The following is a 15,382-nucleotide window of genomic DNA, read 5'->3' on the forward strand; positions in this document are numbered from 1 at the left end:
AGGGCTTTAATATCAGGCCAACCCTCTGGGCCATAGCACTTTATAACAGGATCAACACTAACGACACACACACACACACACACACACACACACACACACACACACACCCCAGCTGAACAGTGTCACACACACACACCCCAGCTGAACAGTGTCTCTCACACTCACACACACACACACACACACACACACACACACACACACACACACACTTGCATACACAGGATCCCTTCATTAGGAGTGCTTTAGTTATGCCTATTAGGAGTCCCCTCCTCTTTCCTATTTCCTCCTCCCTCTCTTTCACTGCAGCTGGTGGGAGAGAGCCCCTGCTGCTCTTTGTGCGTGTGCGTGTGTGTGTGTGTGTCCTTGTTTTTGCAATGCGTGCGCCCGTGAGCATGTGTGTCTCTTCTGGCCTGCTACCACCTACGGAGCGGTCCATTACCGAGTGCCCCCGGCCCTGGGCCTGATGTGGAGCCTGGGGAGGAGCTGGAGAGCCTCTGCAGGTAATGTGAGGGACTGTGGGCTGAGGAGAGGCCCGAGGGTGGGTCTGGAGACTGTGATGGATGGAGACGCGAGCGGAGGGCCGGCTAAGGCCAAAAGAGCAAAACCCACGGCTAGGAGAGTAACACAAACACAAGGGAAATAAGGTATAGGATACACACAACTTCGCACACGCAGAAGATGCACATACATGAGGGGAAGAGGACACACACACAAATCCTTGTGGATGTCCTGAAGCTGTGCGAGTTATATGATTTTTTGTGATGATGTAAAAAGAGATGGATTGGATGCTACACAAAGAGGAAAATGATTAAAGACAAAAGAAAAAGTCTTTAAACACGCATACTTTAACACACATGCACATGGACAGATGTGTTTGTGGTTGAGTGAATGTGATGTCATGATTGTTATTGGCTACGATGGTGGCGCCGACCGGGCAAAGGCCCAGCCGGGCGAGCAGAAACCCACCGCATCTTTAATCTGATTGTCTTATAACAAATGTCTCTGTTTTGTGAAATTTCTTACCTTTTTAATTCAAAAATGCGTCTGCAGAATATTTGATCGAGTTAGACGAAGTGATTTGTTTAAGCGTACAGAGTGCTCACAGATGCAGGGGTGAGACGGGCAGACAGGGCTTTGGATGCACCATCCATCATAAACATAAACAAGACATTAATACAGGATTGTGTGTGTGTCTGTGTGTGTGTACATAAAGATGTCAGTTGGGGTGTTTGATCCCCAAAAAATGGAGTGTTTTTAGATTAAAGACGGGACAGTCTAAAAAGCAACAACCACAAATGACCAAGTTATGATTCACAAAGACGTATAAACATATCAAAGTGATTAAAGCATGCATGAATATATGAATATTTTAATGAATGAAATGGAAGCTTGAGCGCACAAACACAGACATGCACTCGCACAAATACACGCTCACAAAAGGGCACACATCCTGCGATTGTGGAGTTACCCCAAGGGCATGCTCTGTGCGGAGGTCACAGTTCAACTAGGCCTGGCTTGTTTAAGAGCTGCTCGCCTGGAAACTGAGGGGGAGATCCTGCCCCGAGGGTCTTCCACTGTGCGTGTGGAGCTGAGTCAACGACAGGTGCGAGCGTAATGGGGGTGAATGGAGAGGGGGTATGAACGAGTGATCAATTTCAAATGAGCTTTGTAATACTGTTTATATTACTCAGGGGTAGAAGCGTTAAGATGAAGATACATGGAAGCTTTTTAAAGCTGAATGAGACGACACCGCCTGCAGCTCTGAAGGCAGAATGAGAACCATTTAGTTTGGGGAGCAGAGATGAAGGTAAGCCTGACGTGCCGTGATGAAACTAGGACCCCACAATGAGTCATTTGTTTTCCTCTAATTAACCATTTTTGTGCAGGAAATAAAAATGCAGACACGATCCTTTCCTATAATAGAAAACATGTGTCTTTGAGTAAAAGGTGTTCTTCCAAAATTGTAAATGTATTGTTCAGGACAAATTTGGCACAGCCTGATTTTTTTACCTCCACACTTACTAGTTAGATTTATTTCTTTGGTCTTTTGCCAAGCTCCACCAACTCAGAATTCTGTCCTGTAACGACCACATAAACATACAGGATCGATAACACAGCCTCCTTGGCAGAGGTATTAAACAAGCAAAGTAACGGTCAATTAAATATAACAGATAAAGACATCGTGTTGAACCACTGGGAGTTTTTCCTTCTGGTGGATAATATAATTGAGTTCTGTCAGTTTGTTTTATCTGAGACTGACCGAGTTCAAGTGACAGTTTTCCCCGCATGAGAAGCAAGTTTCATCTGAGCAAGGAGCCCAAAGCTTTTCTATTCCTCTTCCTACCTTTGTCTGTATCAGAGGCAGATGGAGCCCCTCAATGAAGTCAAATCAGGAGGAACCATCACAATGTTCACATGTGAATAGTCACTTCGCAGGACATGCTATGTTAAACTGAAAGACGTCATGCTCCAAATGTTTTGTATCTTGATGCATCAGGAAAACAAACCAGGTTCTCATTTTCAATGACTTGTGTAAAGAAAAAAAAAGTCTGTCTCGTGTTACATTAGTTCTGACCTTCAACAGTGCATAGGAAAGTGATCACATGGCATGCAGGGTGTGCGTGTTAACTGCGTGTAAACAAGCATGCAACATGATGTCGCAGATAAGGTCGGCTGGACGTTCGAGACAGGAGTTCAATTACACAAGGTGGCTTTTGAGTGAATGTATTCCCGTTATCAGCGGCCCTGCTCCCGGTGCCGGTTAACACTGTGGCTACATACACGGACTACTAACGAAGCATAGGTGCTGCAGAATGTTTAATTTCAGTGGCTTCACCTGCAGCGCATGTGTGGTGAAATGTTGTGAGTGACAGGTAGTAGGTGAGCTTTTGTTTCATGTCGTTACTTTCACAGGGCTCGCAGTGCAGATTAAAAATACCTTTGAGCATTGTTAGAGGATGCTAGGTAAATAACTCAACACAAGCCAATTTGTAAAGTTAATTTAGAAACGTGTAGCTCCACCTGAACTCTCTCCATCTGGTCTCACTGTACGAGAGACGCTGGCAGAGGGCCGAAACAAGTGTGGGAAAAAAAATATCTATAATAATATAAATGCAAAAAGTGCAAGTAACAAGCAATAGTCTATGTGAAGATATCTAGACCCTCAGAGGTGCCTTGTGGACTCGGAAAATGTGGTAAGGGATGGGGTGATAGTGTGTGATAGGGGGTGACGTACCAGCCTCTAGCAGCATGCGGACAGTGCGCGGGTCATCGGCCAGTGTGGCGTAGTGAAGCGCTGTGCAACCCCGAAAGCCGGCCCTGCTGCTGAGCCTGCTGCTGAACTCATCCTCTCTGGACACGAGGACTGTGAGGAGAGAGAGTGCCATGCATGGAGAGATGAGAAAGATTAGAAGCATTTGTAACTTTTACAAAAATTCCAAGTAAATATTTCTTAAGCTGAGCAGATGAGGAGGAGGAATTAACGAACAACTGTGTTTGGAAATGTTTGAGCCTTCTGGAAGAACTTTCTGTAATGTATTCACTGTCGATGGTGGGGCTCTACATCGTGTAGTAATGATAACACTGCAGACTACAAAATCATCCTTCCTGTTTCCATCTTTAGCACAGTTGTTCATTTCCACAGATTTAGCCTAAACTGTCCGACATGATAGGAATAATGTGTGTCGTGTTTTAGGGTCTCCTTTGCTTTGCTCCTTACTGATAATAGAGATAGTCTATCATTCTCTCCTTACTTAACTTTTTCATAAGAGCACTCATCTCGTGCCACTCCTCCATCATCCACTTTTATTTTTTCCGCCTCCTTCCTCTCCTCCTCGGTACCCATCAATTTCTTTCATCACTTGCGCGCTCTTCCTCCCTCCCTCCCTGCTCCCTCTATCCCAATAACTTTGTCTCATCCATTTCCTGACTTCCTCTCCCTCCCTAATCATCCCACCCATTTCCTTCAATCCCTCCCTCCCTCTATCACCCCTCTGAACATCCACATCTTCTTCCCTCTCCTCCATCTTTAACCTCTCCCTTACTCTGTCCGCCGCTCCTCCTTTCATTCCCCTCGCTTTCTTTCACTGCCTTCCTCCCTTTATTTTTGCTTCCTTCATCAGTCTTTCCCTTCCTCTATCCATCCCACTCTTTTTTTCTCTGGCAGTCGCTCTCTGCAGTGTGTGTGTGCGCGTATGTGTGTGAGTGAGAGAGAGAGACAGGGCGGGATAATCATAGCTAACCCAATAAAGCGTCGCACAGGCCCCCCTAGCCCATCCATCAGTGTGCGTCTGGGAAACGCTTCCCCACGCTACGCCGGCCCCACGTGGACCCAAACCTGACAGCCATATAAATGTCTGCAATATACATATCCCATATAAATATGTCGGCAGAAACCCAACACAGACCGGGGGGGTGAAGTGTGTGTGTTTGTGTGTGCAGCTTGGAAGAAAAACAAATAAAACACAGACTTCTTGTCACAGAACATATAAAATAAATAACACAGAAGAAATGAAACATGTACATATATGCAAATCTTTATGCAAATCATAACGTCTCATAATATCTGCTTCAACACTTAGGATTCATATGTGTAATATAGTAAACTACACACACAAACACACACACGAGATAAATGCACACACAGACACAAAGTGTTTCCTTCTTCACCTTCCAGTGAGTGGATGCCTTTCTCCCGCGAGGTGTCGTAAACGTTATTGAAGTGATCTCCGGCGTTCGGGTCGGCACCGGCTTCTAGCAGAACCTTCACCACACTGGAAAACAACAAAAGGCACACAATGGAAATGACTTGTATTAGACTGATGCACACATTCTCACAGACATGCCTTTCCACAGTAATAATCCAGTATTTGTTGCACCACTCCTTTAGTATATTATCAAGTCTACTGGTCAGAGATATGGATACAATCTTATTTGTTAATTGTGAATATTCATATGGACTTCATATCTTTCTAATGATAAGGCATTTTTTTCTGAGAATTCAGCTATGAAACTTACAAAGTATTTTTTTGTTGTTGTTGATTTTAGCGAATCCAGTGCCCCGTTTACATTTCCAGTTCAAGTGTAGTGGAATTTTAATGTTTAAAGGGCTGATAACAAATTAAGGTTCTTTCTTCTTTCAATGGTCCCGATGCCACGATGGTCTAATTTATCCAGATATATTTAAGGTATAGCTACCTCGCTATAAATAGAAACTATGACGGCTGACACAATTCTGCAGTTGATCTGATACCAAAACCAAGATTGGAAATGACTCAGATTACATGCAGCATTTATCAGAATTAAAAATATCTACATGTCCACCCATCCATTATCTATACTGCTTATCCTGTTCAGGGTTGCAGTGTGGCTGGAGCCTATCCCAGCTGTCATTGGGCGAGAGGTGGCGTACACCCTGGATTGATCGCCAGCCAATCACAGGGCTGACACACAGAGACAGACAACCTAACGAGCATGTCTTTGGACTGTGGGAGGAAGCCGGGGTACCCACACATGCACCTGGAGAACATGCAAACTCCACACAGGAAGGCCCACTATGTTCTAACAGGGATTCGAACCTAGAACCTTCTAGCTGTGAAGCGACATCGCTACCACTGCACCGCCGTGCAGCCCATATCGACATGTTTCAACAGAAAAAAATGATTAAATCCTAGATTTATTTATCTCTTATCTTTTTTCTGTACAGGATGTACTTTGTATCAATTGATTTCCGGGATGGAAAAAAATAGTAATGGAACATCTCTCTAATACCAGATGCCATAGAATTGATTGAAATGGCCCAAATCCTAATAAAGTTACCGGTAGATGTAGTCGGGTTACAGGGTTTAGGTTTGGGACTGGAGTAGGACTCTTCATGTCATTGACCTTTTAACAGTTTCTTTCATACTTACAACTTGAAAACCAACAAGTTACACACAGACCCAAATCTAATACCTGAACTGCCAATCACTCTTTCACTTGATTTACTCTTTCACGGGTACCATTTCTAGTCTGTCCCGCTGTGATGGATACACTCCAATGGCTGCTTCTGTCTTTTCTTCTTAACTCCACACTTGTCTGCTTGGTAACATGTACATATGTGCACATGGAAGGGGCAAGGGTCGGGTCTGTTTCCGGCACCATTTGAGCGGGGGGGGTCAGAGTGTTTGTGTGTAGCCCTTCATTGGAGCGTACCGCCTTATAGAACAAACACGAGAACCTCGGCAACACCACTCACTGTGACCCAGTGGACATTCCAGGTACCGTCTCTCCGTCTACAGAGCACACTTTACATTTACCACCATGGACGTGAGCTTTGGCTTTGACATTGAGACGCTGACTTGCGCATGAACACACACAAGAAGTCGTCAGCTAGTCTGTGCTGACTGAGAGCGAGGGCGATGGCCGAAACATGAACCCTGCCAGACCTCTGCTGGCTGTCATTAAACCTGTGACTGTGAACTGCAGACTGGGAGGGAGGGATGGATCCTTTTCAGAGAAATGGTTACAACAGGGGCCTGAAGAAGCTTAAATGGAGCTGAATTATTATTCATAGGAGTAGAGGCAGACTCATTTTTAAGAGCAACTACGTTTGACCACATTAACAGGCTACAGCTTCCCTCGTGTGCTCGTAAAAATGAGGAGATACAAGTTCGAGAATGATGACTGTAAACTGATATAAGACATTGTACTGCACTGTAAAGAAGCCTATTAGGCTGGCTTTACTGTATGTCACTAAACCAAACCTGACAGGCATACTGCAGCCTCAGTGCTGAAAAAGATGCATCTGGTAACACAAAGCATCTGCGTCACACACAAACACACAGGCCGGTTACATCCTGCTAGCTTCCCTAATTACACACGTTGATTTAGCTCGGTTACTACTTTCGCTGGCGGTTAAATTTATAATCTTGAAGATTTCAGGTTAGCTGTCTTTGGTGAGAAACGGTCATTGCGGGAGCACACTTCCCAGATATCCAAATTGTGTTGCATGTGTGATGCCACGGTTGGCTCCGGTTGTAACTCTGGATCTTCCTCGCTTTCCTTTTTAGACTGTTTGCCTTCATCGGAGCGTTCAATTTGTTTCTTTTTCTTTGGATTTTCGCATATTTTTGAAGTTGTATCTGTCGGCGTCGATCTTTTCTTTGTTTGTTCAGCCATAGCAGATTACTGTTTACTCGCAACACTTGCAGAGAGCGGAAAAGCAGCCGCTTAGCTCCGCCTTGCCTCTCTGGCAGACCAGCCACTGCTGGCTGATGGAAAACACGACACCAACACGTGATTTATGCATCTTAATGCAGATAAGCTTGAGATTTTGCTTCATGCAGATTTTGGTGGTTTGTGTCGTCACTACAGAACACATGTGTTCCTGTGGGAGAGCGAGGCTGAGAACGGCCTGGCCAGGTCTTTGTGTCTGACCTTGCCGAGGGGGCATAAAAGACTATCGGGGGGTCCCCTTTTGTTACTGTATCAGTGTGGCCAGGGGGGGCGGCAGGGGGGCCGTGACCCACAGAGGGCTCTCTTCTCACCCTCGCAAGCACTTCTACAAACACATGGGTGCATCCTCCGAGACACATACAGACACCACACAACCCCAAACTAAGGTTGGTCACAAGAGGCTGGGCAGGACTGTGTGAAGCAATGCGGCGGGCTGAAAAGGGTTAACGGCATCAGAAAGGTAAACATGGAGGGATAAAGAGAGGAAAACTGCAGAGAGGGAGGAGGAGAGGATGAAAGGAGGGAAGTGCAGCTACAAAGATGAAAGAGAGGGAGATTTAATTACACAGGATAGTGCTAAAACTAATGAGCTCTAGGAAACAGTTTATAGTTTTACTAATCAACTGATGATCAAGTGGCTAACTTTATTTGGGACGTTTAGGAGGAGAGCTGCAGCACTAATTTGAGGCCAAACTAAAGGCATGCAGAGGTTAATTAGGTTAAAGTCCCATTTTGAAGGACTAGGCCAAAAGCTAAAATTACACACTTCCTAATATGATCCTGTGGGAATCAAAACAATATTATCTGTAAGTTACAAGTTTGTTTTAATTCCGAGGCTTAAGAAAGACAAAATCTGCGCTAGCTGTTCAGCTGCCGCCTTTGTTTTTTTTCCGGTCTTGAGTCCATATTCCTGACACATAGACATTTAAGCCATTATAACAAAGTACAGTTGCTATTTGAGGTACATCTGAAGCAGCTAAGCATCTCCTTGCTTAACCACCATCCAACTGTTGTATGGAACCCTTGAAATAATCCACCGTCCACTTAACAAACAGGTGCTGAGGCTGCTAGTGTTAACCTTCCAGCTCGTGCCGGCAGGTGAGCAGTGTGACTGCAGAAGGCTGGTGTTAGTTTCCCGTCCTTGCCCCGGAGCGAAGACAGGAAACAGACACTTCCGTCTGTCCTGCGCTATAATGGACACCTGAGCCGAACTGACCATCCATGTCTCTGACCACCTGGCCCAGACGCTGGACCTCACTTGACCTTATCTCACCTCATGCACACCTGGGGTCAGATAGATGCCAGGAAGAGAGGTTAACAGCATTTAAGATACTTTTTCTTCTTTTTATTTCAGCTATAACCTGATTGGTCACTTACGTTGAATCGTGACCAGAGCATGATAATATTTCACTGAGAGCTCTCTAATCCCGATCCCGAAGCCATAATCCCTCTCCACATCTAAACTCCTCTCCTCTCTCCTTCCCAACGAGCCACTCATCCCTCCGCTTTCCCTCGTTTTGTCCCCCCCTCTCTCCCATCGTGTCGCTCGGCCGACAGGTCGGAACGGTCAACAGGCGTTACACTCGGCCGAGCGCTCATTGTGCACGTGAATGCGGCGAGGGAGGGATGGAGGGATTGTAAGAGAGATGGAGATGGGTATTGTGTGTTAAAGAGTGCAAACAGTGGGCCAGGCCCTGCGCCTCCCCGATTTAGCCCCACATCAAAGCTAAGCAAACACACGCCCCCGGAGTCTCACCCTTAATTCTTACACGCACCCCTCTACTCCACCCCTGATTCCCTCGCACAGCCGCACCTCAACCCCTGAACACAACAGAGGCCCGACGCTTCACCTAGAAACTCGGAGTTTTAACTTCTGCAACAGAAAAATATACACAGTGTGAGGGAGGGGGTGAAAGTAATTCAACAATAAGATCCATGCTGACATCCTAGCTACGGGCTAAACCTCTTTCATGACTGATGCTCCCTGTGTTTTCACTTATCGCCTGCAAATAAAGTTGTGTGTGGCTGAGTAATAGCCAGTTGGCTTCTAAGATATTTGGTATAAACTGCCCTCGTCTGAGTGCGTGTCTGTGTGCGTTCACACATGCATCCTCTCACTTGTGTGTGTGGATACGAGCGTGTGTCTGTGCTGTGACTGATGTGTGTGAACCGATGTTCTGTCTTCCCTGCAGCAGTGACGGCTCACTGGGGGGTTAGAGACGGGATTAAACACAGAGGAGTGTCACGGCCTCGCTGAGTTATAGCACTCATAACACACACACACACACACACACACACACACACACACACACACACACACACAAGAGACAAGTGCAGTGACACACACACAAACAGTGCATTCAGACACAAACACACATACAAATTAATATTGTATCCAGGAACACATTAAATGCATCAATATGTTACACACTAATTATTCAGGGTTTTTTGTATCTTAGGATGAGTTAAGGACCAGTCAATGAGCAGAGCTGAGTGAAACTAACAATTATTTTCATTAATGATTAATATCGTAACTGTTGCCATGATTGGTTGATAAATTATCATCAATAAAATTTAACTGAAATATTAAAAAATGTCATCAAAATATCTGCAAACCAAAGTCCACAATATCATGTTTAAGCAGAAATGTTCACATTTCAGGAGCTAAAAACAAGTTTGGCTTTATTTTCTTCATCATTAGAGGAGCAATCCGCCCCTGGAAAAAGTGGTGTTCTCTGTAATCGATAGAAGCAATAAGATTTGAAATTGGCGCCATAGCTGAGGAGAAAGTTGTACAGACAGCTTGTGGTTTCGCACATTCTACATTCCCACAACACCCAGCATGCATTGCGCCCCTCCACCTGAAAGGAACAGACCAGCGAGAGATGCTGGAGTGAAATACTACCGTTTTCGCTGCAGGCAACGGCTCAGAGCGGTACAGAATCTGAAATGCGACGAGAATATACCGGTCGATCGTCTAAAAAATCTTCTGCAGTCTACATTTCAAACGTGACGATTTTGAACGAGACATGACATCGGAGGCGGGCGTCCTAGATTGAGGAAGTGTAGTTTAGCTAGCTCCCTGACCTCCGCCAGATGACACGTTTTACATAGTCTGGCCATGATAGGACTGTGGTTGAAAATCGGCTAACTGGCCCTTCAAGTTGAACTATTAACTGATGGTATAAAAATGTTCTTCTTGTAGATCAACTAAATGATTAAGCTCTTCAGCAATTAAAATCTATTTATAGAAAATGAAAATAACCAACTAACCTTCATTATTATTATTATCTAACCCCTGCAATTAACACAAATTAGACACATATTAATACATAGAAACATGATTACACTCCTCACAGTTAGAGGAATTTGTTCTTCACGTCCAAGAAATGAGAGACGACAGTTTTAAGCTTAAATGTTAAAGATTTTCCCACTTAATCCAAACTATCTTACAAACTTAAATAACGGCACCATTGTAACCTTAACTTCACATAAGCTCATTTAAGCTATTTTCATATTCAAACTCCACATCATGCTTCTCACGGACACATACGGCCCTTAAACAAAAAGTGACCACACAGTCCTGATGGAGAAAATAAAAGGCCTGTAAATTGGATTTGGCCCGGCCTTAACCTCGGCCCCTCTCTGTGTCGTGTGTGTTCGGGGGGCCAGGAGGCTAATTTAATTTGTTGGACAGAGAGATGGGGGGAACGGGTAAAGACCGTCTGTCAGTCTGAAAGTCGCACTTTGCACTTCTGAAGACCTACAGTAACAACTCGAGCGGGGACGTGGATGACATATGCTCGCATGGTAACTCGTGCAGACAGCTGCGTGATACCAGAAACAATACATTACTGTAACATATGCTCACCAGGGAGGGCGTCTCGGAGCTGTAAAACACACACACATACACAAACCTGTGCTGTCGATTCATGGCAGCCACCATGAGAGCGGTCCAACCTAGACGGTGCCGGTGATTTGGGTCGACCCCTTCTTTTAACAGCCTGATGGGAAAAACAAACAAGTGGTTATAATTTGACATCATCTTTAACATCCACATATAGTAGAGGGGTCCCTAAACACCTCTCCTTATTGTAGTGGGATCAATATAGAAGTGATGCTGTTTTGTTTAGTATGTTAAAACACAGGATGATATAAAGATGCTAGAATAAAGATGTAGTCATACTTTAAAAAAAGAAAAGGATGATAATTAGAGTTCACAAATGTCTTTAAACACAGATTTGGCTTGCCAGCTGTTCACAGCTGCATCACAGATGTGCCTTGTTAGCCACACCTGGATGAAAACATGATCTCTGTCTTTATCTGAAGACATACACTCGCTCCTTGACCAGTTAATGTGTCTGTGTGTGTGTAAGCCAGGTGTGTGTAGGGTCTTCCGCCCCAGGGTAGACATCAGGTATTGGAGTGGCACAGTCCTTATAAGTGTGTGTGTGTGTGTGTGTGTGTTATCCGTCTGTCGTCTCTAATGCTGAGCAGGCAGACAGTGTGTGTGTTTACAGTCAACATAGTGGCCTCTGTCTGGTCTGCACTCAGCTCTGACGCTCGGTGGCTCTGTTTCCACTGCCTGGGCTGCATGTAGCATCACTGCAGGGAAAATGGCTCACGACTACAGCTACATCAGCTGTTTAGAAGTAAAGTCAATCTGAGCATTTTTTTTTTTACTACTTTTAACTTTACAAGAAGGTTAGGTTAAAGAACGGACATTATGGGAAGTAAATACTTTAGAATTTCACACAAACACACACATAGTAGATTTACTGTGCTCCATAAGGAAAGAAAGGGCGTAAGTCAAGTATGTTGACATTACACCCTTTTCTGTTCAAATTTTCTGTACATGTTTGACCAACGTATTTAACAACACTCCCCCAATTGTCCAGGAAATTTGGCCCACAGAAGTGTGAGAGAGACAGACAGCAAATGGTCAAGAAAACCTGTAAAACCTACAACGAAACCAAACTTAAGAAGGGGTTTCTCTACCTAAAAAATGTGGGTTTTACTGCGAGCTATAAGATCACAGAAACACAATGCTGTGCACAAGCTCGGCTGCAATACAAACTGAAAGGGGTATATTGATATCTTATCCAAAAAAATTCAAAACCTAAGAAACCCTGACTGAGAAGAAATATGAAGTAAAAGCAGCTTCCATCCCTAAAATTTCAGTGTACATTAAACATTTTCAGTGGAACCTGGATTTTATGATAACACCTGACAACTCAACTTTATATGCAACTTCTGTTGTTAAAATGCTGTCTCCAGATTATCAGAATAGGTTGGATTCAATTAAAATAAACACTACTGTCATCGCACAGAATAAAAGGTACTGAGACAAGGGAATCTAGCATCTATATTATAATATAAAATGTTAACTTTCACCACAGTTGTAACACAACCGCTGTTATAAAGCCTGTGTGAAACAAGACCTCTATCCTCTCCACTGCCTCAAAGCAGCAGACACACCCTGACACTCTACCACTTGTATAAACTAAACCAAAGCACTTAACACATCTGGGATCTGCTGGCTGTCTGTCTGGCTGACTGTCTCACTGCACTCTCACCTTCACCATCTGCCACAGGGCACAGGTAACCCAAGACAGCAAATGGAGACACACATGGATAAACACATGCATGCTGCGCTTTACATTTATACCAACTCCCCATAATACGCAAGCTGAAAATATAGACACTGTTGAATTTAGGCTCTGAGTGGCAGATTTTTACACCGATCCTGCAACCACCTGCTCCTCAGACACACAGACGGCTCTCTTCTGCCACCTGGTGGTTATTGGTATAACTACAACTACAGGTAATAAAGGCATGGTCTTTCATAACTGCAGATTATCCTGCCTGTTCTAGAAACTGTCCGTCAGCAGATTATCTGTGACTGATCCCAGTCTTTGACATCCAAACAAACTACAGGCAGAAGATGATGGACAATGTACAAGAGCTGCCAAACGCTCTCAAAAGGAAATCTTTGAAAAAAAAAGGTCCCTACTCTTTACAAACAACAGCCCATTACAGGTTGACAGTGACGTCATCCGGCATCACTTTGGAAATCACTTTAGATGGAACCACTTGTGGTTTATTTAATTTAAGTAAATGGAGTTAAACATAGAACAGGTATGGGTTGATCAATACAATCTGACATTTCCCGTTTAGCATTTTGATATTCAATATCCAAATTACTGGCAGGCGACATGGTGTCTAACAAAACATTATAAGTAATGTAAATATGATGGAAACATAAGTCATAATTTAGAACATTCACAAACATTGAATAATTTAACAATTACATATAACAACCTAAATCCTACACCTACATAACATCTAAGTGATATGGCATTAGTTTGACCAATATCACAAAGCCCTGCTTATTCCCTACTAATATAACTAAATAACACATAGGAATAAATACTGTAACTTTATAAATTGAAACTGAGAAGAACAAATCCTTCTTTCAGCAGTCATTTTCAGAAAATGTCTATCAGTTGATGTGTATACTGTATGTATTTAGTTTGAAAGTAGACAAGCATTACATATTGTAAACACAACAAGATCAAATGAAATCTTTATTCAGTATGTGTGTGTGTGAGTGTTACCTGTCCACATCTTGAGAGTTATTGGTCCTTGCTGCCTCAAGAAGAGCATCGCCTTGTTATTGCAAAAACAGAAAACAAATAAGACATTAAACAAGTAGAATGAAGACTACAGAAAATGTGATTAGCTCATTAGGGATGAGTAAATACTGTTTTTAACTGCCAAATCCAATTCCACAGTTTCTCCCCAACTCCAGTGACCACTATAACACTTTGCATTTTGTTTTTCAAATGTTGCTGGCCCTTAAATGTTATCAATTTACAATATTTCCCACACAAAACTCGTCCATGACTTATCACTCATAGACAAAGCGATAGAAAACACAATGTCAGTTGATTGGGCTTACCTTTGTTATCTGAATCTTTCTTCAGACAGAAAGCCACGGCTGCAGCAGAAAGAACACCGACAGAGGCCGCTCCTGCCCGGTTGGCTCCTCCACCTGCTCCCCGACCCTCACCTCCGCCGCTCTCCTCCCAGTATTGGTTATTGTCGCGCCCTCTGCTGGCCAGAGCCGCCCAGGAGCTGCGGCGGTTCTGCAGGCTGGACAGCCATCTAGGGGCGAGATGGTGGTACTGCACCGACGGGTTCACATTGGTACAACTACCTGCGGTTTCATCAGCCAGAATACCCCTTCTAGAGACCCGGGAGGTTGACACGATGGGGTTACGGTTTGTCTCCGCCGGTGTCTCGCGGATGCCCTGGCAAGCGGCACCGTTTGCGCTGGTCTGAAGCACGCGGCTGCACGGTGACAGGCTGCGCGACCTTCGCGCAATTAGCCTGGTGGGAACAGATGATAACATGGCGATAAACTCACCAAAAATGAAGCGGGGGGAGAAAATCTCAGTCTGTCAGTAATTCCAAGAGGAAACAGATAACCTACAGACCGGACCACTGCGTTATTATTGATGTAACAGCCGTTATATCTACATTTACAGGCAGCTAATCGCAACCATAGAGACGAAAACAACCGCTTCACCTCATCGTTGCATGGATGTCACCAGAACGTGCGGTGCATTCTGGGAAATGTTGTTTTACAGAAAATTTCTGTGTCATGCATACTTCCGCGTTCGCTTGAATCAAGTTGTGTTGTTATGGGGTACACAAGATAAATTGAGTATCATACATTTCCATCGAGTTTTGGGGCAATTTTGTCAAACAGTTTACATTTACTGGAATGCCTCGTGACAGAAAGGTTAAATGAAGCTTGCATTTGGTCATCTTGTGCGCATGCGTCGTGTTAGTGGTCGCAAACCGTTGCTTCTGAAGATTCTTGTATGATTTCTGTCATGTATTTTCTTCTTTAGAAGAGCATTAAACAGCGCATCCCGAAAATAAATTACATTTGTTTTGTTTTCTGGGCTTGGTATAGAAAACAAATGACAACCTGTTTTTTTCTGAATGTGCTTTGACAGTTTATCTTGGCCGGCAGATGGCGTTAAAGCACAGTGCAATTAGGTGGTTGAAGCTCCATAGCAGCTGCACAGGTAATTGCAGGGAAAATTCATGATTTCATCAAACGTCCGCAAAATGATCTCATGATATGATAGGTCTT

The 15,382-nt window shown here is 44.0% G+C and overlaps 1 protein-coding gene across 1 annotated transcript in view; it reads right to left on the reverse strand.

The window, feature by feature from the left end:
- The window catches only part of clpb (ClpB family mitochondrial disaggregase), a 31,359-nt gene extending 16,553 nt beyond the window's left edge, over positions 1 to 14,806 (reverse strand). Inside the window, exons 1-5 of the mRNA XM_069668452.1 lie at positions 14,177 to 14,806; positions 13,833 to 13,884; positions 11,133 to 11,219; positions 4,669 to 4,772; positions 3,236 to 3,364 (exon numbers count right to left, since the gene is read on the reverse strand). Coding sequence (XP_069524553.1) covers positions 3,236 to 3,364; positions 4,669 to 4,772; positions 11,133 to 11,219; positions 13,833 to 13,884; positions 14,177 to 14,630 — 826 coding nt within the window. The 5' untranslated portion in view covers positions 14,631 to 14,806. The remainder of the gene's footprint in view (positions 1 to 3,235; positions 3,365 to 4,668; positions 4,773 to 11,132; positions 11,220 to 13,832; positions 13,885 to 14,176) is intronic.
- Between the last annotated feature and the right edge of the window lie 576 nt (positions 14,807 to 15,382).

The sequence above is a fragment of the Semicossyphus pulcher genome, unplaced genomic scaffold (assembly GCF_022749685.1).
Source record: "Semicossyphus pulcher isolate SPU_LCO1_2020_fin unplaced genomic scaffold, fSemPul1.0.p SCAF_19, whole genome shotgun sequence".
In the NCBI taxonomy this organism is placed as follows: domain Eukaryota; kingdom Metazoa; phylum Chordata; class Actinopteri; order Labriformes; family Labridae; genus Semicossyphus; species Semicossyphus pulcher.